Raw genomic sequence first — 27,656 nt, 5'->3', positions numbered from 1 at the left:
CATCCAATATAAAACACTTCTACTAACATACAAGGCCATCAACAAAATTGCACCAACAAACAGCTCCTCTATTGTCTCAAGATATCTCTCAACTCAACACCTCTGTTCTGCACAAGATATGCGTCTCTCATCCACACTCATTACATCATCCCATTCCCAGTTACAGGACTTTTTTCGGGCTGCACCCACTTTGTGGAATTTCCTTTCTTGCACAATAAGACTTTCTTCTAGTCTTCAAACCTTCAAGCATTCTCTAAAAACCCCACTTTTAAGGCAAGCTTATAAAATTCCTCAACCACCCTCTTAATCTCCCTAGGTTACCCTATTACTACCCCTTTACACAGTTCAAATAAGACAACAACCCTTTGACCAAAAATGTTCTGTGACTGGATCATATAGCCCATTCAGCACTTTTTACCTTTGTAATCTGACTGGACCAATATACAATATGTAGCACTTTACCACATGTATCAAACTCTCATTGTCCTATAGATTGTAAGCTTGGGAGCAGGGCCTTCTTACCCCTCTGTCTGTCTGCACTACCGAGTATTGCTGTATTACTGTGTTTGTTCCCTTGTAAAGCACTATGAAATTTGCAGGCACTATATAAATAAATGACGATAATAATAGTAATATATTAAATGTAAATGCTATTAGTTTAATGTCAAGGCCGGTTTGTGGGAAATAGGCCTATATAATAAATGTGAATGCTATTATTTAATATTGGGGCTGACTGGAGTGAAGGAGGCCTCTTTATGAAATGATTGATTTGATCCATGCCCTAGATTGGGGAAGGGAAACCTTGAGTGTTTAACTATTGCTCAGCTTTACATATTTTAAGTACCTGTCACTTTTGTAAATCAGGGTTCCAATAGTCCAGGATATTCTAAACAAGCAGTGTCTGAGCCTAAGAAACCAGCAGCAGAAGCAGCAGGTTCTGAATACTACAAGAAAAGTGATGAGAGAGCAGCTCTGCCTGGCAAATTCTGTAATTGTTAAGGAATGTCCTTTGCAATCAGAACTTCATCTTGACTACAACTGCTTTGCTTGTAAAGGGTGGAGCTGGTGCCATTAAACAGTGATACACACATTGCCAGTGTGTTTGAAGGGGAAGGGGGTATAGGGTGGCCTAACACTGTCTAAAACAATAGCCACACTCACTACCCTGGATGCCGACACCCACATTTATCCTGCCTACTGACATTTTGGTCCCACCCAAACAGTGCCGGTGCTAGTGTGCATGGTGCCCTAGGCATTTTGTAAAAATCGGCGCCCTCCTCCCCCCCTCACCCCGTCTTTCCTTACCTTGAATCACCACCGCCGCCTCTCTGCTCCGTCTCCTCCCCTCCACTCACTGACACTGTCGGGCTGTGATGATGATGTCACGGCCCGACAGTCAGTGAGTGGAGGGGAGGAGATGGAGCAGAGAGGCGGCAGTGGTGAGCAATAGCCTCTTCCCCCCTCCCTGTGGATGTATCTGCATGTTGTGCGGCGGCCGTGACAGGTATGGTCAGCGGTCGCCGCACAGTTTTAAAGTAATGTTCATTCTGTGGCGCCTCCAGGCACCCTCCAGAGCCCGGTGCCCTAGGCAAGTGCCTAACCTTGCCTAATGGGAGCGCCGGGCCTGCACCCAAAACATGAGACCAATCATGCAACATTTTCCAGGAGCACATTAAATTCCCAATCCACTCCTGCAGATACGTGTAGGACTGAGAGTCCCATAGACAGGTACAGCGATCACAGGCAGACATAATGATAGGAAGGACAAATACATAGAGAACATATTTACACATATGCATGTAGAACTGAGAGACTCAGCCAGGCATTACACCTAGTCGGTACAGGTACAGGTAGCACAAAGCACAGACAGTAACGCAAGTCCATATATAACAGTCACCAGGGCCGGACTGGGACTAAAAATCAGCCCTGGCATTTAAAGCACACAGGCCCACGTGTTGTGGGCTTCATGTACTATATTGTTGCACACTGATGCTGGGGTAGTGTGTGTGTGGGGGGTATTTATTTTTCCTAATGACCCGCAAACTTACATTATTAGTACCCAAATTACATCAATAAATACCACAACAATACATTTGTACCAAAATTACAGCAGTAAATAACCCCTCACACACTCATACTACATCAATACCCACCCACATTACAGCAACCAGCATTACCCCCCCCCCACATTACAGCAACCGTCGTCACGTCACCCCCCACATTACAGCAACCAGCTTTACCCCCCGCCCCCTCCCCACATTACAGCAACCAGCATCACTCCCACATTACAGAAACCAGCATTACCCCCCCCCCCCACATTACAGCAACCAGCATCACTCCCACATTACAGCAACCAGCATCACTCCCACATTACAGCAATACTCTCTCCTACTTATTAGCAATACTAAGCCCCAAACACACTATAACATTGCCACCACCACGCCACCCCATACTACAGCAATACCACCAATTATACAGGCGCCACTGTAGGAAACCAATGTTTTGCTATTTTCAAATCTCCCACAAAATAGCAACAACAGAGTACTTACACACATATAGGTAACAGGTACCCTTTTCCCTCAATTAAATAGTAATGGCAGAATTTTCAGGAATCATTCCACATGAAATAAAACTCTAACAAATATATTAGAAAAAACATAACTATTGAACGATCATTTGAACCCACACGGCTGCATTAAAAGTATTTCCATCTACAGCAAAATGTCAGAGAAAAATATTTTTTTTACTACAGTAACTGGATATGCGTCTTTTCTTTTCATTTTAAATAACACAGTATATAAATTAAGGGGGACAGAGGAGGTGGGTGAGAGATAATTGGATGTGATCCATCAGTTTGATTAGATAGGAAACATTTAGATTATTTACCTGGAGACGTCTACCCCCTTGACTCACAAGCAGGGCCGACGAGGAATTTTAGGCCCCGGTACAGCAACTTCTTTGGACTCCCGTCATATTCAACAATGAGAGACTTGCCTTTGGCAGATGTTCATATTATGCCACACCATAGTGCCCCCAGCTCATTGCAGTGCCCTCAGGTCATATTATGCCACATAATTTTACCCTCAAATCATATTTGGCCATGCAGTAGTGCCCACAAATCATATTATGGCATAGTAGTGCCGCCAAATTATATACCATACATTAGTGCCCCCAAATCATATTATGTCACAATAGTGCCCACAAATTACATTATGCCATACAGTAGTGCCCCCAACAGTATGCCATAGTAGTGCCCCAAATCAATAGTAGTGACCAGACAAAAACTCATTTACAAATAAAAATTGGTACAGCATATCAGATACTGAGAGTGTGAGTCCCAGGAGCAGCTTAATACCCCATTTACAATGCAAAGAAAAATAGATATATTGACACAATCACAGATAAAATGTATGACAAGCAGCGTTTTTTCCTCTTAATTAAAAATCTCTGTACAGATAAAAATGCAAGAAACATTACAGCGCAATAATGAGCAATACATAGTGTTTTAAACATCATTGGATACACAGTAGTGCCCCCAGTTCAAGAAAGGATGGTGAAAAACACATTGGACACGAGAAAATATATGAACTTACCTGATTATGGCATCCTGTATTCTGTTCTTCTACTGGGCGTGCTGGCCGAGGAGGGATCAGCAGCTGTCAGCTCACACAGCCAGTTGGGAGCAGGGGTCGAGGGCAGTGGTCGAAGTGGATATTTAGAAGTGGGGGTATAGAAAATATACCTGAATTGAGTATGAAGGCTTGATTTTTATTTTTTATTTTTTTTTAACACTTGTCCCCTATGTGCATTCCCATTCTTCATTACTACTTGTGTTTTATGATGGCTGCATCCCTGACATTCCCATTCTTAAGATGTCTCTCCCTTTACACTTTCTTTTAGCTATGCCACTGCACCATCTTATCCTTTGTCCCTCTCACCCCTCTTCCAGCACCCCCTTTCCCCCTGGCTCTGTCACCCCTCTTCCAGCACCCCTTTTGCCCCTGGCTCTCTCACCCCTCTTCCAGCACCCCTTTTGCCCCTGGCTCTCTCACCCCTCTTCCAGCACCCCTTTTGCCCCAGGCTCTCTCGCCCCTCTTCCAGCACCCCTTTTGCCCCTGGCTCTCTCACCCCTCTTCCAGCACCCCTTTTGCCCCTGGCTCTCTCACCCCTCTTCGAGCACCCCTTTTGCCCCTGGCTCTCTCACCCCTCTTCCAGCACCCCTTTTGCCCCTGGCTCTCTCCCCCCCTCTTCCAGCACCCCTTTTGCCCCTGGCTCTCTCATCCCTCTTCCAGCACCCCTTTTGCCCCTGGCTCTCACCCCTCTTCCAGCACCCCTTTTCCCTTTGGCTCTCACCCCTCTTTCAGCACCCTTTTTCCCCCTGGCTCTGTCACCCCTCTTCCAGCACCTCCTTTTCCCCCTGGCTCTCACCCCTCTTCCAGCACCCCCTTTTCCCCCTGGCTCTCACCCCTCTTCCAGCACCCCTTTACCCCCCGCTCTCACCCCTCTTCCAGCACCCCCTTTACCCCCTGCTCTCACCCCTCTTCCAGCACCCCCTTTCCCCCCTGGCTCTCACCCCTCTTCCAGCACCCCTTTTCCCCCTGGCTCTCTCACCCCTCTTACAGCACCCCTTTTCCCCCTGGCTCTCTCACCCCTCTTACAGCACCCCTTTTCCCCCTGGCTCTCACCCCTCTTACAGCACCCCTTTTCCCCTTGGATCTCTGTCCTCTTCCTGCACTCATTTCACCCTGGCTCTCTCATACTCCTGACAACTCCCCCCCCTTGCAAAAATCATGGCACCCCCGCAACCCCCCCCCCCTTTGCAAAAATCGTGACACCCCCTGCGAAAATCATGGAACCCCCCGCGCGATCCCCTCTCTCATTCAGAGAAATAAAAAAACTGTCCACAATACAGGGCACAGTGCAGAGTGATCCATGGCGCAACGGAGGATGCTGGTTCCTGGGGAGGAGCCAGCCATCAAAAAGCCAGGGGAAGTGTCAAGCCGACCCATCTAGCCATCGGCCCTTCTGGCATTTGCCAGAAGTGCCAGATGGCCAGTCCGGCCCTGACCGTCACTGATAACATGGATTACAGGCATACTGAAGTACAGACATTACAGACATAGAACATATGTAGGTGGGAAATAGCACAGGGAGATACCGTACTCATAGTTCAGTTGGAAACTATGAATGGAACTGTAACAATTCTGGAATGTGGTGAACATTGTTCTGGTGTTGTAGTAAATGGAGTGGAGATGTGCATCAGTGGAATATTTGTGTATGTAGTGGCAGGTGCAGTACACGGGATCACCATAGCAAAATTGCAGCTTTATTGCACATACGCCAGCCCCCACACACCTGAACTCTGTTGTTTTCAAAAATGGCCAATAACCTACATATGTCTAAATCTAAATGTAAGTACTCCATACAGTGAGCCACTTTCTCCTCCTGGGGGCTGTGACAATGCTATTGGTTCTTGTGATTTCACTCTAATAACTCCTTTAGTTTCTCCCTTGAAAATTGGTTTTCAGCAGTTGTGGATCTAGCTGTTGGCATATCTCAGGGATGAGTGCTATGGCCTCTACTGTTTTCCTTTTATATGTTTTCTCTGCCTCTTAACCGCCTTATCAAATCCTTTGGATTTAGCAAACTCTATGAAGATCACTCGCAGATCTATTTGTAAGTAGCAAAAATTACACATGGGGGTAAATGTATCAAGCTGAGAGTTTTCCGGCAGGATTGAAAAGTGGAGATGTTGCCTATAGCAACCAATCAGATTCTAGCTATCATTTTGTAGAATGTACTAAATAAATGATAGCTAGAATCTGATTGGTTCTTCAAACCCGCCGTAAAACTCTCAGCTTAATACATTTACTCCATGGGGTTCAAACCACCATCACCAAGTATCTATTGGGTCTCAGACATGTGAAGCATAACACAAATAAAATAGAGAGTTTAATCATTCCCCCTAACAAGGGCCCTGACGTTCCATTAACTTCAAGTAAATTAATAGTGGATACCTCCTCCTTTGAGTCTGAGTTTTCCAAGCTTGTTGTTTTGGTTTCACATTTGATTCAGCAATTTATTTCAACATATATTGATTCACTTTAAAAGCAAAAATACCATTTTTTTGTTAGAATTACTAAAAACAAAAAAAGAAAGCACAGAACCATAGTACATTAGTAGCATCACACACATTTATATGCTGAAAGAAGCTAAAACAGCAAATTGAATTAAAGTTAAATTGAATAACCATTAGCAATCTTCCATCGCTAGTGAGTACATATAGAGCCTGATGAGCTTATTAGAAACAGTGTTTGACGTATACATTCCAGAATGAGAGAAAAAATGTCTCATAAATGGTTTCACTGATTGCAGACCTTAATTAGGACCCTTAATAAGATTTCCTAAAACATCATGTTCACAAACTTAGTTCTTTAAACCCCAGCTAACTAATCAGTTCTCAGTTTATTCAATTTGCAGACAGCAAAAAATAGATTTAAATAGTTAGTCAATCACAAGAATTAATTAAAATAAAAAAAGATATAAATTACTTATATACTTATATTTTTTATATATGTTTATTTATAAAATATGGTAATAAACCATGGAAAAATATACATATTTAAATTAGGGAGCCATTTATTAATCTGCTAATGTATAATCAGAGTGAACTAATTAACATATAAAGTTCACCAGATTATTCAACAAATACACTGATATTTGAGTGATGGAAAAATTGTTCAAATCTTGGTGCACTTCAATCAATAGAATACTAACGAAACAAAAGGAACACATAATAAGTCAGTCCTGTTGTCCCTTACTGTCTTAATTAATTTAAGGCATACATGAGCATAACCAGAATGGTATTCTAAAATAAAAATAAAAATGTTTGATTTAATAAAGGGGTGGTTATAGAGACGTTTAAAGCTTTGGACATTGAACCTCTGCAGACTTTTCTGCCATACACACATGGGTGTTCTAGTTTTCGGAAGCAGCTTTAAAGAGCAGAGAGTAAGCGCATATAGGCACACAAGAGCAAGCAAGCAAAGTATGTTTTAAATCTAATGTTTTTTTAACTGTTATAATATGCTATTATAGCATTCAGTTTATCCTGAACTAGCCAAGTATTAACACAAAATTAACATCCTTATAAAACACTGCTAGTAATAATAATTCCAAATGAAAGAAAATAAATTAAAAAAAGAAGGAAAGAAAACAAAAAAAAAATCTTGATACGCAGTCAAGCAAAGTGATTGGATGCTCCTTGTGTTTGTTTTTGATTGGTTCATTTATTCTGCCAGTGATATAAAAACTGTGCTCAACAAAAATGATTGGTATTAGATGGAACTTCCCAAACATCACGTTATTAAACATTTTCAGGCTGCTTTTAATTATCACTGACATGGAACATTTCTAATAGTGTTACCATTATGTGGAGTATTAAGTAGAGATCGATTTTGTTTAGCTTTTTATAATCCATCAAAATCACCATCATAAAATGTATCAACTAAGCCCTTCAATCTAGTAAATAGCATTTATATTCATATATCAGGTGAATTGTGACAATTATGAGCTATTGTGAGTAATTAAAAAATTGTTTTACTCTTTAATTTTGTGAGATTTACCATTTATTTCAATGACCCATTTATTTCAATGGGATTGTGTGCCACATATGGAAATTCCATTATAATGAATGGGTCATTAAAATAAATGCACTATTGAAATGAGTAGAGCTCCACAGCACTTTCAATTTGTGACATGAATAGAGAGTCAATTAGTTCTCTTGATGTGGGAACAATGCAAGAAGTCCCTGGAAATTCGCCTCACCACTAGCCATTCATAAGCAGCCATTCTAGGAAACCACTTGTGAGTGGCTGGTGGGAAGAGGAGTCTTAGGGCTCTCTGCTTTGACCATTTAGTGGAGGGCAGCATTAGTGTGTGCTGCATTGCTTTTTCTCATTTTGTTTTGTTTTCTCCATTCATTGGCCTACAACAGATCAAGGCTATGGCAGAAAAAGAATGAAGAAAGAATAGAAGAATGTTATTATTACCCATAGGACTACCACTGATCAAGAAAGAAAAAATAACTTTTTTAAATTTATTTTATATTAAATAAAGTGGAAACTTTATTTCTTTCTGGTATATCTTTACGCTTGTGTTTTAAATCATTTGCACTTTAACATCTCCCATTATGTTTATGTCCATTTGTGTCCCCTTTCTACTTTATGTTTTCTTACAAGTTGCTGCATACCTGTGGTGGCATTAAATAAATATTATATACATATAAAATGGAGAGGTATGTACTTACCTTCCAAGCTTTACTGCCAAATGCCCACCAATAAATGTCCCAATGAGACCACCAATTGTAAACACTGAAGCAATGACAGACCAGATGAGTGTAAGCAGATTTTCATGTAACTGGGACTGGTAGCGTACATACCAGGTGTCATTAATGAACTTGTGTACATACTGCAAGGCAATTCAACAGTAAAAAAAGTCAAAACAATTTTGATAAGGTGTAAATAATTAGTCAATAAGAGATTTCTTCCTTTATATCCAACAAAACTGAAGGTCACTGATAATGGGCAAACATTGTTTTTTGAAGACCCATCTGTTGCCACGCAATGAGGGGCAGGCTGGGCATGGGGGGCATCTGCCCCCTGTGCTGGTCCCATAATGCGCTATCTTGGGCTGGGTCACAGGGCCACCTGCAATTTTGTCCTTTAAAATGTTAAAATGTTCCTACTAGTCTGCTGAGTTGAGTCTTGTTCCCCGGGCTAAGATTTTCCAGCCCGCCCCTGTATGCAATATTTCTTACATACATCACCAGCACTAGGATCACCAGACATCCTTGTCTGACACTTTAAACTAATCAATCACACATAGGGTAGATTGATCAAACCTTCTAAAAAGGAAAAGTGGAGGTGTTGCCCATAGCAACACCTCAGATTCTACCTATCATTTTCTAGAATGTACTAGATAATAAATTATACCACATAGGGCTAGATTTACTAAGCTGCGAGTTTGAAAAAGTGGGGATGTTGCCTATAGCAACCAATCAAATTCTAGCTGTCATTTTGTAGAATGTACTAAATAAATGACAGCTAGAATCTGATTGGTTGCTATAGGCAACATCCCCACTTTTTCAAACCCGCAGCTTAGTAAATCCAGCCCATAGTGTTTAAACTACAAGATAGATTTGTAAAGTATAACACTAAATCATAGATGTTCTAACATACCCATTCTTCTCACTGGTTTCAATAAATTTGTCCTTAAACATGGCTATCAATAATTATCTACCAACCCCAGTTCACAATAAATAAAGTTTAGATAGAGATTTTACTTACTGTTGTAGGTGCATTGATAATTGATAGGTTATATCCATATTGAAAAGTCCCTCCTATTCCTACTGCACAAACAGCCCCAAAAAGCTTCCTGATAGGAATCTATGAAGACATAAAAATAGTTATCATCAAATTTATATCGTAAAATTAACATTTAAATTAGTAACATTTGAAAGCACATACACAATGATTAAATCCAAATTATTATAACATCTTTTAAACCCAGTACCTTTATGGCATGGTGAAAGATAGACAAGAAAAGTTTATCTAGGACATGCTTTACCCCAGGGGCGGATCTAGAAATCTACAGTACCCGGGGCGATTTAGGCCCCGCCCCCTTCTAACATCTTAGGCTGCCAACGGCTGCACAGTATGTGCAGGTCCGTCCAGCCGTGACAGGCAGGGACAGTGTGCTGCCCGGCTGCTCTGATTGTCAGAGCAGCCGGGCAGCACACTGTCCCTGCCTGTCACGGCTGGACGGACCTGCACATACTGTGCAGCCGTCGGCAGCAAGTGTCTGCTAGGAGGGGCGATCGCCCCGATCGCCCCCCCCTGGATCCGCCACTGCTTTACCCCAATTATAAATCTATCATCACATTTTAAATTTACTTCCGCCTCCAAAACAATATGGTTTTACCAAGGTCCTAAGTTACCATTTTTTTTTTGCTTTACTTTCCATAATGAATCAGGCCCATTATCTTATAACTGGCCCATTGTTGAACCTCAATGTCACAATACCATGAGGTTATTAAAAAAGTGGCATATCTATTTATATGGTCAGACTGTATCGCTGAAATTGAAATATTTAAAAGACATGGTTCCTTTATAATAATGTTATGGGGTTAGGCTCACCAAAGTTTTTGCAACTTTAATATCATTAGTGTATGCATGTCGGATTAACCAATCATTATGAAAATGCATTTTCTCAACTTATATTTCAGACAGCGCAATATTAATTCTAGAGATGAGCTATTCAGATTTGGAGAAATCAGACAGAATTCAATTTTGGGGTATCGAGTCAAACAAAGTCATAACTTGGTTTCTTTCTCCAAATTCAGATCTGAAAATCAGGCAAACCTCCATTTTACAGGTAAATGTTGGAGCTTGTAAGTTTTGGCTCAAGATCTTCTAAATACAGCCTTCCCTCCTGTTCGCAGATGTTATTTTAGAACTGATAGGATGTTGGGAGGTAATTTCTGCAATTGTGGGCGGAAATTGTACAGTCATCAGTTGTACAGTCATGGCCAAAAGTTTTAAGAATGACACAAGTATTGGTTTTCACAAAGTTTGCTGCTTCAGTGTTTTTAGACCTTTTTGTCAGATGTTGCTAAGGTATACTGAAGCAAAATTACAAGCATTTCATAAGCGTCAAAGGTTTTATTGGTAATTACATTAAGTTTATGCAAAGAGTCAATATTTGCAATGTTGACCCTTCTTTTGGAAAACCTCTGCAATTCGGGCATTCTGTCAATCAACTTCTGGGCCACATACTGACTTATGGCCGTCCACTCTTGTCTAATCAATGCTTGGAGTTTGTCAGAATTTGTGGGTTTTTGTTTGTCCACACGTCTCTTGAGGATTGACAACAAGTTCTCAATCGGATTAAGGTTTGGGGAGTTTCCTGGCCAGGGACCGAAAATTTCGATGTTTAAATCCCCAAGCCACTTAGTTATCACTTTTGCCTTATGGCAAGGTGCTCCATCATGCTGGAAAAGGTATTGTTTGTCATCAAACTGTTCTTGGATCGTTGGGATAAGTTGCTCTTGGAGGATGTTTTGGTACCATTTTTTATTCTTGGCTATGTTCTTCACCGGATATGTGTTTTTCCAGATGCCCAAACAATCTGAAAGGGGATTCAACAGAGAAAATAACTTTAACCCAGTTTTCAGCAGTCCAATCCCTGTACCTTTTGTAGAATATCAGTTTGTCCCTGATGTTTTTCCTGGAGTGAATTGGCTTCTTTGCTGCCCTTCTTGACACCAGGCCATCCTCCAAAAGTCTTCACCTCACTGTGCGTGCAGATGCACTCACATCTGCCTGCTACCATTCCTGAGCAAGCTCTGCACAGGTGGTGCCCTGGTCCCGCAGCTAAATGAGCCTTAGGAGACGCTCCTGGCACTTGCTGGACATTCTTGAACACCCTGAAGCCTTCTTCACAGCTATTGAACATCTCTCCTTGAGGTTCTTGATGATCCGATAAATGGTTGATTTAGGTGCACTCTTACTAGCAGCAATATCCTTGCCTGTGAAGCACTTTCTGTGCAAAGCAATGATGACTGCACGTGTTTCCTTGCAGGTAACCATGGATAACAGAGAAAGAACAATGATTTCAAGCACCACCCTCCTTTTAAGGATTCCAGTCTGTTATTCTAACCAATCAGCTGATTGGGTTATTCTAACCCAACCCACTCTGGCTGAGTGATCTCCAGCCTTGTCCTCTTCAACACTCTCACCAGTGTTAAGGAGAGTTTCACTGACCTGATGTCAGCTGGTCCTTTTGTGGCAGGGCTGAAATGCAGTGGAAATGTTTATTTTGGAATAAAGTTCATTGTCATGGCAAAGAGGGACTTAATTAATTGCAATTCATCTGATCACTCTTCATGACATTCTGGAGTATATGCAAATTGCCATCATAAAAACTTAGGCAGCAGACTTTGTGAAAAATAATATATGTGTCATTATTCTAAAACCCATGTATTGCAACAGAAACTATGGTGGCAGGGACAGGGAACATACCTCCCAACATACCCCCATTGTGCCGCCAAAATAATTCTGAGGCATTGAGGCATTGACTCTACAAGACCTCTGAAGGTGTTCTGTGGTATCTGGCACCAAAATGTTAGCAACAGACGCTTTAAGTCCTGTAAGTTGTGAGGTGGGGCCTCCATGGCTGGGACTTGTTTTACCAGCACATCCCACAGATGCTCAATTGGATTGTGATCTGGGAAATTGGATGCCAGGTCAAAACCTTGAATTCTTTGGCATGTTCCCCAATCCATTCATGGACAATGTTTGCAGTGTGGCAGGTGCATTATCCTGCTGAAAGAGCCCACTGAAGGGGTGTACTTGGTCTGCAACAATGTTTAGGTAGGTGGTACATGTCAAAGTAACATCCACATAAATGCCATGACCCAAAGTCTCTACCGCCTTGCCTTCTTCCCATAGTGCATCCTGGTGCCAATTCTTCCCCTGGTAAACAATGTACACGCACCTGGCTGTCCACATGATGTAAAAGAAAATGTTCGTCAGACCAGGCCACCTTCATTCATTGCTGCATGGTCAAGTTTGGAAACTCACGTTCCAATTGTAGGCGCTTTTGGCGGTGGACAGGGGTCAACATGGGTACTCTGACCGGTCTACAGCTACACAGCCCCATACGCAGCAAACTGCAATGCACTGTGTGTTCTTGTAGAGATGTGCCCATCGCCGGTGCCCGGGAAGAGGGCGAAGATGCCCGCTGCTGACGCTGTACTCCTAGAGGGGCTGAAGACTATCCCGGTGGCTGCTGCGCCCTACAAGCGGGTGAAGAGGGAAGAGAGTACTCACCGTTCCAGCGATCCAGCGTCGGTGAGTATCGCTTATTTCTTCCAGGTCCTGTCGGCGGGGAAGGATGAGCCAATCACAGCTCACCTTTCCCCGCTGGCCAATCAGCGGCCGGATACGAGAGCCAATCGCGGCTTGCGCCCGGCCGTTTGAAAGATTGGCGCTTGCAGCGACACCTAGTGATGACGCCGCGCCGCGAGTATATAAATCCCCGGCCGGTGCCATTTCTTCAGTAGTGCGGCGGCGGAGAGAGAGGAGGACGTCGTGGGACGTCCGGAGCGGCGGAAGAAGACTTCAATCAAGCAGAAGCCGGAAGTGGCAGGGAGCCCTTGTAAAGGCTAGGAGCGACCCTGCCACTTATAATCACCACCAGAGACGTCGGCGGAGAGCCCTTGTCAGGGCTAAGAGCGCCCTTGCCTCCGGAGCAGCAGCAGAGTCTGCGCCGAACGGGAGAAGAGGCGCCGCCGGCTGGAGGGTCTGGAAGACCCGGAAAAGAAGGCAGAAGACGGCGTGGCAAGTTGACTTAGCAGGTAAGTACACTCAACGTTAGGTCGGGCACTAGGCCCATAGCCACGGTCGGGCACAAGACCCGGGGGCATGCATTAGTGGCGCAAGGCCCAGGGAACAGTGCAATAGGCCCTAATTAACAGGTAGTGGGCTGGTAGGCCACAAGGTGTTTAGAGGGCACAAGGCCCTTAGTTAGCTAGTTAGGGTCTACGAGCCCAAGAGGTATAAGGGCACAAGGCCCTTAGTTAGTTAGTGGCCTAGAGGCCATAGGAGAGGCCATAGGGCCTGGTCAGGGGGCTATAGTCTATGAAGGGCACAAGGCCCTAGTAGTTAGGCAGTGGGCAAGTGCCCAGAGGTAGGAAGGCCACAAGGCCTAAGTAGGCAGGGGCTAGTGCCCCTAGGTTGCAGGGCACAAGGCCCTAGGTAGTGGGCTCAGAGCCCTGAGTTAGAGAGGGGGCTAAGGCCCATAGCCAGAGCGCAAGGCTCTGTAGGCAGCTGGACAGAGAGGCCCATGGTGTGTCAGAGGCGTGAGCAGGCCCGGCGTTCCCATTAGGCAACCTTAGGCAGTTGCCTAGGGCGCCGGGACCTGCAGGGCACCGCTGACTAGATTTTCTAATCTAGTCAGCGGTTCAGGAGAGAAGGGCAGCGGCGGCGGGTTAAGTAACATTCAATTAATTATTCTTTTATCTGGTGTGCGGTGAGAGGTGAGCGGGGGGCGGGCGGGGAGCGAGCGGCGGTGGCGTTTTTTTGCCTAGGGCGCCGTGAACCCTAGCACCGGCGCTGGGCGTGAGAGCCTTGTGAGTGTAGGGCGCGGTCCCGTGAGGTGAGTATACTGAGAGTAAGAGGTAACAGTAGAGCAGAAGGCTCCTGTTGGTGCTGTAGCAACCGGTTGGTTGGCTAGCAGCTGTGTACTCTGGTGTAGCTTGCCATATACTGTATATTGTTTTATTCCGTCTGTGCACTGAATATTTTGTGTATATTGTATTTTTGGTGTGCTACCCATTTGTTCCAGGTGCAAGATGTCAGGCCCCCATTAAAGGTAGGCTCCTGTTTCCTGTGTTGTCCTGTACTAACCCGTACTGTGGGGACAAGTGTAGTTACCAGCTTACACATAGTCAGGGAAGAACACACATAGTTTTCCCATCCCGTAGGTCCCTGGGGTGATGCTGGTTTCCAGAGGGGGTGACTGAGTGAGTCAGTGGCAGTGGAGCACAGCTTAATTCAGTTCCAGGGGCGGCCCGTGGTTCTGATTGAGTGTCCCAGTTCTAAGTTCCGTGTAAGTTCTCTGGTGGTTCCGGAGTGGGACACGTGTTCGATATCTGGGTGGAGGCAGTCGGGTGGTTGAGTTACGATCTGCTGTTCCGTGCAGCAGTCGATGCCCAGGTTAGTGTGCTGTTCCAGTGAGCTTCAGACGGGCCTTGTGCAGCCGGTTCTTAGGATCCGTGGGTGACCCCATAGCAAGAAGAAAGTCTTCTTGGTATGGCCTGGGTGAGGGGGTTAGGAACCGCCCTCCGGTATAGTCCGTGAACACCGGCTGGTGTTTCCCCATAGTGCGTAGTGAATAGTTCCCGTTAGAGCACCACACCCAGTTAGCGTTTAGAGTTGTATAGTTTAGTTGCGTTGCCGACCATTAGAGAGTTGTTAGGGTCGGGTCGCTTGTTGTAGGTAGTTCAGTGTACATCTTAGTCTCACTGATAGCGCAGAGGGAGGCTGTGTGTTCCTTGTCATCCGCAGGTTGGGACGGAGCAGGAGAACAGGACTGGAAGCAGGAGTATCCCGGTGAGTATCACGCTCGATTTCCCCCTTTCGGTTGGGCCCTCACCGGGAGGTGTGCGAGGTACTTGAGGTGGGACTGTTCCTGGTCTCAAGTGCCTGTAGTCTCCCGCGCCTTGGCTAGAGCAAAGTGAGGAGGCGGTAAGTGAGCTTGGACTGAGAGTGTCTTTGTTCTTTGCCGTGTTCTTGGACAGCCCTTTCCTGCTAGGCACGGCCATAATCACTGTCTCTTTCTTAGAGGGGCGTGGTTGAAGGTGACGAGGGTTGCGGTTGCTGAACTGCTGGGATCAGACAGTGGCTGGGACATCAGAAGCGGACTGGAGATGACCATCGTTTACAAAGTAAGTTCTTCTGTGTGCGTCTGTCCTGTTCCCCGCAGGCGCTTACATTCTGACACCTTTCTATCATAGCCAGCATTAAGTTTTCAGCAATTTGTGCAGTAGTTCTTCTGTGGGAATGGACCAGATGGAATAGTCTTCGCTCCCCACGCACATCAATGAGCCTTGGACACCCATGGCTCTGTTTCTGGTTCACCAGTTGTCCTTCATTGGACCATTTTGGTAAGTACTAACCACTGCATGCCGAGAACACCCCACAAGACCTGCCATTTGGAGATTCTCTGACCCAGTCGTCTAGTCATCACAATTTGGCCCTTGTTGAAGATCCTTACCTTTGCCTATTTTTTCTATATCCAACACATCACCTTCAAGAACTGACTATTCGCTTTCTTCCTAATATATCCCACCCCTTGCAGCTGCCATTGTAGCAGGATAATCAATGCTTTTCACTTGTTAGTGGTTTTAATGTTGTGGCTGATCGGTGTATATTTATGTAAAGGTGGATATCCTCTTTAAGAAAAGTGCTGCCATGAGGATGTGTCCTGCAAGAAGCGATTTGGGTTAGCTATGCGATCTTTATTGGAGAAGAGTTTCACGGTGACCATTTCAGAGTGAGAACTGCACTCTGTAAAATTCTGGCTTAAGAAGGCATAGAAACATTGCTGTAGAAAACAGGGCTGACATGTGCTGCACCTGAGTAATTACAGCTTGTTACTGGCCTGTGAATAATATTAGTGTTTACCTTTGCCTCTTGCACAACCGTCATTTTATCGATTCACTGTTATATTGCTAGATCTTCTACTGGTTATTTCTTGAGATAGAATTCATGAGCTTTCTGCCCATTGTGCTAGGGCTAAGGGATTCAATATGCTCTGCAATGTCATGTCTAAATAATTCACAGTCTGGAACTACTGACAACAATAGAATTGCAATTCGCGCTAATAAAAACAATATTTGAAAAATTTAGTTCCACTTGCAACACAGACTTATTTTATTTTTTTCTGTATAAAGTACGTTCATGTCACAAAGCAATGTTTCATTAAGCTCTACATCACACGCAGGCTGCATGATACTAGCATTAGACATAGTTATACATAGTTCTGCTGATGCAATATTATGGATAGTGTGTATGTTTGCACAAATTAAACTCATCTTGCATAATGCATTTCTGATTTATAATCTATTTTCATGTATTAGAGATACTTTGCAAATCTGTAAATTTACAGGCTTCATTGTCGCTAAGATTTTGCTGGAGCATTTTGGAGAAATCCTAAAAAAAGTGTAGTTAATGTATACTTGTTATGCCACTAGCTGGCACAGAACATCTCTGTGCAAGTGAAATAGACTATAAAAATTGTATGTACAATATGCATTGAAAGCATCATTATTCATGTAAATATTGTAAAAAAAATATTGAAATATAATATTTATATAAATGATTATGCTGATAATAGTCGTTATTTTATTTCATGATTAAAAAATGTATGTATGGGTTCTAATATGACATTTTATTATACATACGCTTTTGTATATACTGCAGTCTGTTCTCTGTGTCTATGTAAGGCAAGTACTGTTACACCCAGATTCAATTGGAAACGTATCTTGAAATACACTTGGATTTGGATACGGTTGGAACTAGACTCAAGTTCCGTGCTCGTGAATGAATGAATCAGGACCATTATGTGATATATTCATTTTCTATCCAAATTTCACATTATCCACATAGCTTGACCTTTTTTGTGTCATTCCATATGGTTCTTTCTGACCCAAGGAACTTTACCCAAACTGTTAGGGTTTGAACTCTTAACTGAAAGGGCTTAGTATAAGCGTACATTTTCCTTTACTGTAATTTGATGTATTTCATAGTACATTATAGCTAAAGCACAGAGCAACATATAGCACATTATAAGGTTTTAGGGAGACCAGAAGAGTTGCAAAGTAACGTGGGCTATGGATCTGTCAAATTCATATCCATGCTGGTGTGAAGCAGGGAGCTCACCAGCAGATTCTGCCCCTCACTAGATCTCTGCTGCATTGCCAGACAGGTAATTGTAATAAATAATAAAATATCATTATGAGGTCATAAAGAGGGAGGTAAGATATCACTGTTAATTGGACAACCCGTTTATAGGCATATGTCTTGGCATTTGTTACAGCCAGAAAGTTTTATTTTGTGTTACATTTGTGAGTCAAAGCAGAATTAGACCATTATATTTTTTCGCTTTCATTAGATATAACAGCCTTTTATAAAATAATATAGAAAATCTGCTTTAAGACAGGGAATACATAGCTATAAATGGGAATTCATATCTAACAATTAACAACACAAGGAGGGTGTAGAAAACACAGTACTAGATTTTCAGAAGGAAATAGGGAGAGTATATAGAGAACAATATACAGCTTGGATAGTGGTAATATATAGCTGTGGTGTATTGGTATGCGTAACAACATGAGTACATAACTGATTGATAAATTGGTGTTTAGTTGGGTGTAGACAAATATCTGGTTTATTGCAGGATCACTGCTTTCTTCTAGGCTGTATTTAAATAGTAATAAAAAGGAAAGAAAAGTACTACGTTTACGGAAGGCACACCTAACAAGTAGCTGCTAGATCCAGTAAAGAGAAGGGACACTCTACGTCTGTTCATATGAATCTAGAAGTGGATAAAAATAATAAATTGACACCACATATAAGAACAAAATTTATTGGTATGCATTAAAAAAAATTGGTTAAAAAGCGAAATATTAAAATTTCGGAGTCTGGGGCAAGCTCAAGTACATAGAAGGGATAGATTCCCTTAATATAACTTATTTTATAGGAAAACTGCTCGATAATGTAATAGATATATATCTCAATCAGAGATTTAATCGATCAGTACTGGCTCCAAATATCAACGTCAATGAGAACCTAATTATTAGTATTTGTTGCCCGGACTTCGTTAATAGACTTCGGCTATCATCTGCAGGACATACAATGGTTGACCGTCGATCAGTAGTATACCGAGCCCATTCTGAATACTAAGTGAATGGTACAAATCAGGGGCGGGCTGGACCGGGGGGCAGGGGGCAGCGGGCACCTGGGCCGCTCAGTCTAGCGGCTGTTTGAGCCGGCCGCCTCCCCCCGTCCCCCGCCATGGATGGAATTATTTTTTCTGATGTTACCGGCGGCCACATCCGATGCGGCCGCGCCAGCGCACAGTCGGCCGCATCACGTGACACGCGATGCGGCCGCGTAATAATGACGCGGCCACATCGCGTGTCACGTGATGCGGCTGCCTGTGCGCCCCCCGGGCTGGTACCTCCCAGCCCACACCTGGTACAAATAGAACCCCGGAACAACATTGCCATTCATGCATACATAAATATCATAATTTGTGTCAAGTTGATTCTAGCGCTAATGAGATGTGTGTGAGAAAATATCACAACTTAATCATATTAGTATATCCCAATGCTTAGTGATCTTAGGATATGCTGATCAGAAATATACGGCATCAATTGAAAGTGTCGAGTTAGTGGTACAAATTGCAGTCCCAATACTGTCTCTCAAATAGAGACCACAAGCCATATAGATTTGTTAATCCTAGATTATATAAGGTTTGCCACATATAACATGAGTTTATGTTCCTCAAACAGGGACATATACCCAGGGGTTGATAGGTGTATATATCAATCAAAATTGTAATCGACCAGTGCTGGCACCAAGTGTCAGCGTCAATGAGAACCTAATGGTTAATATCTAGTACCTGGACTCCATTAATACTTTCCGGCTATCATCTGCAGAATATACAATGCCCGGCCGTCGATCAGTAATGTGCAGAGCCTGTTCTGAGTATTGAATGGATGATACAAATAGAAGCCCCGGACCACTATTGCCGTTCATACATGCATAAATTCCATCATTTGTATCAAGTTATTTCTAGCACTAATAAGATTTAATATATGGATATAATTATAGGGCTTAAGATGTATGAGAGAACATCACAACTAAATCATATTAAAATGTCCCGATATTCAGTGATCTTGAGATATACTAATCAGATGTGTACGGCATCAATCACAGGAGTCGAGTTAGTGGTATAAATTGCAGTCTCCATACTATCTCTCAAATAAAGACCACAAAACATATAAATTTATTATTCCTAGATTATATAAGATTTGCCACATATAACACGGGTTAATGTTCCTCAAACAGTGACATATAGCCAGGGGTTTCGAAGTATGTGAATCTAGAGCATCCGTCACAAAAACTGAGTTAATTATTTATGGGTTTAATGAGAATCATTGGAGTTTGTACTGCAAATTATCTAATATAAATGATTCATAGTCTCTAATTATAGCACCTGATAGAGTATAATTCCCTAAAATAATGTTCATGTAAAGAGACTCTCGTATTTAACAAATCTCCGATCTAAATTCCAAAGTGTTGATGAGAGCTTTCCTTCTAAATGAAGAGACTACCTACTGAGCCTGACACACAGACTCCTGTTCTAAAACCTAACGTACGTTTCGCTAATTGCTTCTACTTGGAGGCAACCTGTACAATGTCCGGGCTAACTATTTAAATGTGTATCCACCAATAGATATGGTTCAAATTGATTGACATGAATCGAAAACCAATAGAATGTATAGAATTCCTTTAGGTTCGTAGCAATTGTTACATTTGTCCAATAAAAAAGAATAAGAATGAAAATAGATAAATAGAAAGATTTAGATTCTTCATGCGCAGTAATGCTGAAAACATCATATGCACAATTTCACGATATGTCCTACAGGTAAGTATTAAGTGTAAATTTTGTTTGTTTGATATATACTTACAGATTATAAATATATGACAATAAACAATAATATATTACTTATTAGAGCCTCAAAATAAAAATAAAAATAAAAATACAAATAGGATTTATGCAGAGAAATATAAAACATAAGATATAATAAATAATATTGAAAGTTCATTCTTTAATTTGTGCATTGATCTATGTTTTGTTTTTGGGTTTTTTCCTATGGAAGGTGAAGTGGTAATTAACATATAACTTGTTTATGTGTGAAAAATGAAAATAAATAAAGTGAAAATCAAGATAATAAAAAGGTTTGTAGCAAATGTTACATTATTTTAGGGAGTGTCCCTTCTCTTTACAGGATCTAGTAGCTACTTGTTAGGTGTGCCTTCCGTAAAAGTAGTACTTTTCTTTCCTTTTTATTGCAATTAATTACTACTGGAAGCAGCACCCTTTACATCCATCCTTACATCAATTGTGCCAACAAATATTTTAATATCAGTGTGTATAATCTATATTGATTTGAATATTGAGTCACAAATCATATGTAATATAATATGTATTGATATTTGCTTGAAGAAGTTTCTTGTGCGGGAGATCATTTGTATTGCTTATGTATTTAAATAGTATTGCATATAATTTGCAATATTAATTAAAGAAAACATATTTATAGATTATCTTCAACAGAAAATATTTTTACATCTATTTATAAAAGCACAAAAGCAAGTAATTTGAAAAAAAGAATAAAGAGTGGAGGCTCAATGCAATAAGCCTATTTCTCGCTGAATGTATCTGTTTCTACAGTTAAGTAATGAAGGTGGTGCCTGAGTTCACATTTTTACTCCTGTTGATAGTAGCAGTATGGGTCACGGTGTATATGGACAGCAAAGCTCCTGATTGTGTGCTAATAGTGCAAAATAAAGATTTCTTTTTTTAGGACACAATGTATTAATAAGCTTCAAGAGGTGGAAACTACACATTTAGGGGGTGTTCAGTTGTCCTGCAAATATTTACCTACATCCATAACGCTACATTATGTAGTCGGTCAACCACTGCATACAGCCAGCAATATCCATCATTAATCAAATGCTTTTCCATTGAGTATCATTAAAGATCGGGACCATAGCCCTCCACATGGGTAGTGCGTAGCATGGAAGACAGAGATCTAATCTAGATACTTACAGACTTCCATTACTGGAGGTGCATTCCTCAACAGTATTACAAAAAGAAAAAATGATTGGTGAATCACAAAGGGCCCATTACAACTGCTGTACACACCCTGTATCCACTACAACTGTGTTCACTTCTTCTTGCATAAAACATCAAAGCACAAGCGCAAAGTGAGCGTACGACTGATGCCATATTTTGCAGTGGAACTTTTTCAATCTTTTAAATATTTCATGTGTTTTTTTATGAAAACAGGTGAAAAGGAGAAAAGGTGGTCTTTTGGATAGCAAGAAATCGGAATATGTCCATCACTGTTCTTGTGCTGGTTAGTGTCAGCAAAAGGTTAGACATTCTGGACTCCTTCCACGGGACCTCTGAGTACTGCCTTCCTTGACACAGTTATTGAGTAATCCTTGCTACCATGATCCTGCTTCTTTGATTCTTGTGCTTCACCCTTGACACCCTGCTCATGATTAATCATATGATTCAGCTACTGTATCTAAGAAAACCTTATTTGTGCCAGTGTCTGTTCTCAGCATTTTTTTCCTCTCACTGTGGCATCATTTAGTTTCAGCGTCAGCTGCACACTACAATCAGCTCTCAGTGCCTACATTGATTTTGCCCACCAACCGTGCTTTATCAATTTCTCAGGCAGCATGCTCACAGTAAGCTGCAGTTTATGTTACACTTTCCACGTCACAGCCCTGCTGATCTCACATATTGCTATCCTATATCTTCTTACCATCGCTGGCATGTTTGTTCCCTCAACCTGCAGACTTTGCTGTCTTAGCAGTGCAGCAGTAAGCGGGTCATGTTACTGTAATATATATATATATATATATATATATATATATATATATATATATATATATACTTACATACATATATATATATATATATATATATATATATACATACATACATACATACATATTGTCAGGCGCCGTCCCGCACTCCTACCTGGTGGCGGGACGGACGCCTTCTCTACACTCGTCCCGTTGCCTAGCAACGGGAAGTCACTTCCGCCCGGCAGACCGGATGTTCGGGCGCATGCGCACGGAGACGCTCAGGGCCGCTTCCTGACGGCGGTCAGACCAACTGACCGCCGACCTTTACTCCCACCAATGATTGGTAGATGTCACTATTTAAGCCAGACTCTGGCACCACTAGGGTGCCAGAGTATCTAGTCAGCTAGTCTTTCTCTTGGCTCCTTTGTTATATATATCTGTGGATATTCCCTACTTGCACCTCCGGATTCTGACCCCTGCCTGCCTGACCACTCTCTCGGATTACCCCTGGTTCCAGTATTGATCTCCCGGCATTGACCCCTGGCTTCCTGACTTCTCTCCTGCTTGACTCCTTTGTACCTCATTGCCCGCACGGTATTGACCCCGGATTGTCGACTACGCTTGTTCATCTAACCTCGCTGGTAGCTACCTGGGAGGGCCGCGACTGACACGTCTCAGCGGCTAAGTCCAAAACTCCTTGCAGGGTTCCCTGGTGAAGACCTGGGGCGTGGTTAGACTCCGCGCCTCCTTGCGTAGCAGTGCAGATATCAGCAGGTAAGGCCTTCCGACTACCTTGCTTGTGACACATATATATATATACATACATATTGTGGCAAGAGCCCGCTACTGCTGAAGCACACGCGAACAACTTCTTCCTTTTTATGTAGTTTTATTGTCCGGATGGTAAATGTTTTGACACCGTACAGATTTCACAGCAATACTTGGAGACCCTAAACGCTAGCTAGACATAGCTCAGCTCTCTCAAGACCAGCCAGCTTCCCCAGCATTGATCTCCGTGCAAAAATGATGCAAACAAGCTTTTATACCTGATACTCCTCCCCCAGCCTTAGCTTGATGGACAGGTGACACACCCACCTTCTCTTTAAAAGGAAACGCCCCATCACTGGCTCTGTTTTGCACTAAAGAGACACACCCTGTCTGTTTGCTGAGAGGAAGGATTTCTCTGCTTGTAAGTTAACCAAACTTAAACTATTGTTTGTTACACATAGGTCTTTACATTCAATCTACGTGCATTGCTGCACAAATGTTTTACTTTACTTCCCTGCTTTCTCTGCATATTGCCATCTAAATGCCTCCTTTTGTTACAATATATATACATACATACATACGTATGTAAGTATGTATGTATGTGTATATATATATATATATATATATATATATATATATATATATATATATATATATAATCAATCCCATTGAAGATCTTATGATCTTTTCGTCTGCCCCTTTATTGATCTTTAAAGATGTTTGACAGAAGCAACAAGGAGGAGTATATAGTGCGTTACCACTTTTATAAATAAAACAATCACTAAAACAATTCTTCTTTTAAAGTGAAAATAAAAACATGGACAGGTAACAAACTCCCAAAAGGAGCCAGTAGATCGAATCTGCCCACCAGAAATATTGGATGGAATCTTAAAATCATGTAGGGCCCCGAAAATACTGGTGATGGAACTGGAAAGGCTGATGTCCAAAGTCTCTGTTGGGAGATACAAAGTTGCCGTCTCCCCAACAAAGACTCTGGACATCATCCTTTTGAAGTTTGAAGGTTACAATATCACAAGTTTGCATCCAGAAATATAGATCAGTTTCTAACATGAAACAGAAAAATCCACCATAAATACAAACAAGAGCTGGCGATGCAAGAGAAGCTATGCTGGTGAGGGCCATCAGGGAAAGCATTATATTACCAAAGAGTAGACCAGAACTCTGGGGAGACAAGAGGCTGAATTTAATTTACAGATTAAGAAGAGGTTGGTTGTGGAAGGACGCAGAGGAGAATCTCAGGATGCTCGTTATATGTTCCATTTGATACATGTGCCAGACAAGGTTGCAGACTGAGCTGATGGCAGGAGGGATAGAAGTTTTCTACGAGTCTGCTATTTGCCATGTAGCAGCACTTAGGATATGCCTGAGCAGCTTACAGGCCACCCAATCCATTTTTATATTCATTTATATATCATTTTTTATATTCATTTATATATTTATATGTTAGTGAATTGCCTGAGAACACCTCATGTTGTAAGAATTCTGCAGCTTAACCACCCTTACAGTAAAGAACCCTTTCCTATACTCATTTCTTAAAATTGTAATTGATGACCCTTTGACCAAGGGAAAAATCGTCCCAGTTCTTCAAACCTCAAAGTTGCCTTTACCTGAAAACTTTACTGATAATTGATAACATTAGCTATATTGCTTAAACCATGCCTCTACCATGTTGTCTGTTGCATGTTGTAAAGTATCCCTCTTTAAGTAATAAGGTACATTCACACATGAATGCTGGAAGAAAATCTTGCTAAAGAAGACAAAAATAATCCAATGGTTTCCTTTGGCTCCCACAATTGCTCTGACACTGTCTGACAATGTGCTGTATTCTGACACTGTCAAAATACAATATATTGTAATATTACCTGTCTGCAGTTGATCTTGTACAGAGAATAATTTACAATATACACTGTCATGTTAAATGTTAAGGAAATGTGAAAAGAAATTGGGACAATGTAAAAATACAGCACAAATAGCTTAAAAAATGTGTTCATTTATATTTTATTTATCAATTAGAGACACAGGAGGTCTTTTACGAAACGTACAATGCCCCTTTCATAACCAGTTTTGGATAATCATGGCTGAATTTAGGGTTCGCCGTTTTATATTTTAGCAATCTCTTAAATTCAGCAAATAGTAACTTTGATTTAAAATGTGTATATCTATATAATTATAAACACACACAATATATGATTGTACAATTCTACTATTACAATAATGTTATAATATTTGATTATATTGACAGCTTAGAAATGTTACTTCACTTTTATAAAGGTTCCTGAACAGGCTTAAAAGAAGCATAGCTCTCCATATGTGTGTGGTACAGAGAAATGCAAACAACTATGTTTGCCTCTAGATACAGAATATTTCTCGAGAACAGACATCACCCATTAATCCACATTTCCCACAGATATAGGCCACTTACCCTGGTACCACTCTTCTTGCTTAGTAAAGGCTGATATTCCATTGCTCTTGCTAACATTGTGAGAGTAGTTCTTTGAGGAGAAATGGTTTTGCTCTCTGCTCCTCTCCCTCAGACAAATTTCACTCAAAGAAAACAATTAGCAGCATTATACTCTTAGAAAGATCATGCTTGTTAAAGTGGATCATGCAGACATAATTTAACACAAGTCGCTTCCATAACAACAAATGAAGGTTTGTATTTTCCAAGTCATTTGAGTCTTAAGGATATATGGTTAATTAGTTCTAAAAACATAAAACATACCTTGTACATCTCATTTATTTGGAGATAGGTTATGAAAATTCTGCTCTTTTGGGTTCATGTGACTGACACGGTGGAGAGTTTCCTTTCTTTTTTTTTTCATATGTCTATTCTTAAACCTCAGCTGTCTCAGTTTCAACATTCATGATCAAGGAGGCATGTGAGTGAGCCAAGTCTTATGAATTGCACCCCCATAATTCTAGATATTAGCTACAGAAAAGTCATGTAGAGTATAGAATAAATTTGTAATTGTGTGTTTTCTTTATATGTTTAGTCATATGTTATTATTCACAGGGACACATATATCTGCATAGGTGTAGTTTTTGCTTTGATGTAAACAAAATATCATAGTAAGAGCATGTCACCACCTAGAAGCCTTATTATCATGATTGTGACATGTTTTGTTTGAAGGTTATTATAATAATCTTTTCCCTTGACACTAGCCTCCTTGAGGTATTATACAAGTAAAACCAGTTTTCTGCTGACCGCTCTTCATTATTTAGGCCCCCCTAGCACCCTTTTCCACTTTCTATGGTAACAGCAGCTGTATCATCAGGGTGGATTGGATATTTAAAGTGGCCCTGTAAGTGGCCTCATGTGGTGGGTATGAGGCAGAGAATGATGTGAGTGATTACATATTATATGTCCAGTGTTGCGTACATATAAATTATAGATAAATAAATGATAATAATACCCCTCTACATAATAGCAATACCACCACCACTAGCAGCCCATGGCCGACCCGATTAGTTTTAAAAACGAAAATGAAGTTAAACCCCTACACATTACATACCCTCCCTCACACTACATCAATACCACCACCAACCCCACACTACAGAAATACCACAACCACCCCCCACTACAACACCACCACAAACAAGCCAGGTTTGTACGCAATTAACTTGAAAAAAATAAAAGTTTTTAAAGTTTTTTAAAGTTTTATTACATTTGTAGCATCCAAAAAAGTGCCCAAACTTTACACCATTAGGATTTTTTATTTGATGTAATACATGCGTCAAAGTGGAGCATTGAGACTGAGATCCAGATTATTTACCAGCAACTGTCTGCCACCCTAAACCGAGCTGTGCAGACCAACAAACGCCATGTTGATGTGTAGAAGAGTCTCTTCATTCTGACTGTATACTTTGCAATAGTGTAAAGACGACAAGGTGCCTCTAATGATCGCCAGAATTGTTGGAACGAATCTTAATGGGTTTTGACATGGGTTATTTAAGGATTTTAAAATGATTTGGATAGGTAAGGTGTGACAGGATGGGCCACCTATGCCACCCAGTCTGTTGTTGCTGGGAACCGGCTCTGCTTACTTTGCCACTGTTCCCTTTCGTTATCCCAAATGCGCCCTCTTGCTGCAGTAGGAGGGGCTTACAAATGCTGCCACCACTGGACTCAGTATTGGCATCCAGTACCGGGTTTCTTCTGGGCAACTGGCGCTGCAAGTCTACCCCGTTACTGGTGTACCTGGGCTTGTACTCCTGACTTCTTACTATAGATCAGGGTTGCTGTGGATGGATCCCCCTGGCCTATCACACTGACCAGGGTTGCAGGTTAGCAGGCAGAGCCGTGGTACAGGAAAGACTGGGTCCAAACCTCAGAAACAGCCAGGAACGGATTAGATTTTGGGTCTAATCTGTAAGTCACAGGATTTTCAGCATGGAAGATATTTTCAAGCAGGTCTTTGAAGCAAGTGATGTTTATTTGCTCTTACACTGGTTAAAGGTGCCAGTGATCAGGTCATATGAAATCAGAAGAACAACTTTTCAATACAAGCCAGTGCCTTTTATACAATTTGGACACAGCCTCACTGGGTAAGCCAGCCAGCCCCTTTGAGGAGGAGGGGGGGGGGCTATTTTTAGAATCAGGATGTAACCTGTTTATCCAAACATGGATTTACA

The 27,656-nt window shown here is 41.7% G+C and overlaps 1 protein-coding gene across 1 annotated transcript in view; it reads right to left on the bottom strand.

Annotated features, from left to right (window-relative positions):
• Window positions 1-25,548, bottom strand: part of LOC142156948 (solute carrier family 2, facilitated glucose transporter member 11-like) — a 47,189-nt gene extending 21,641 nt beyond the window's left edge. The window contains exons 1-3 of the mRNA XM_075211155.1: window positions 25,447-25,548; window positions 9,348-9,446; window positions 8,309-8,469 (exon numbers count right to left, since the gene is read on the bottom strand). Coding sequence (XP_075067256.1) covers window positions 8,309-8,469; window positions 9,348-9,446; window positions 25,447-25,503 — 317 coding nt within the window. The 5' untranslated portion in view covers window positions 25,504-25,548. The remainder of the gene's footprint in view (window positions 1-8,308; window positions 8,470-9,347; window positions 9,447-25,446) is intronic.
• Between the last annotated feature and the right edge of the window lie 2,108 nt (window positions 25,549-27,656).

This window comes from Mixophyes fleayi, chromosome 1, assembly GCF_038048845.1.
Source record: "Mixophyes fleayi isolate aMixFle1 chromosome 1, aMixFle1.hap1, whole genome shotgun sequence".
Taxonomy (NCBI): domain Eukaryota; kingdom Metazoa; phylum Chordata; class Amphibia; order Anura; family Limnodynastidae; genus Mixophyes; species Mixophyes fleayi.
Note: the sequence above shows the minus strand (reverse complement) of the source record. Positions and strands in the feature narration are given on the sequence as shown.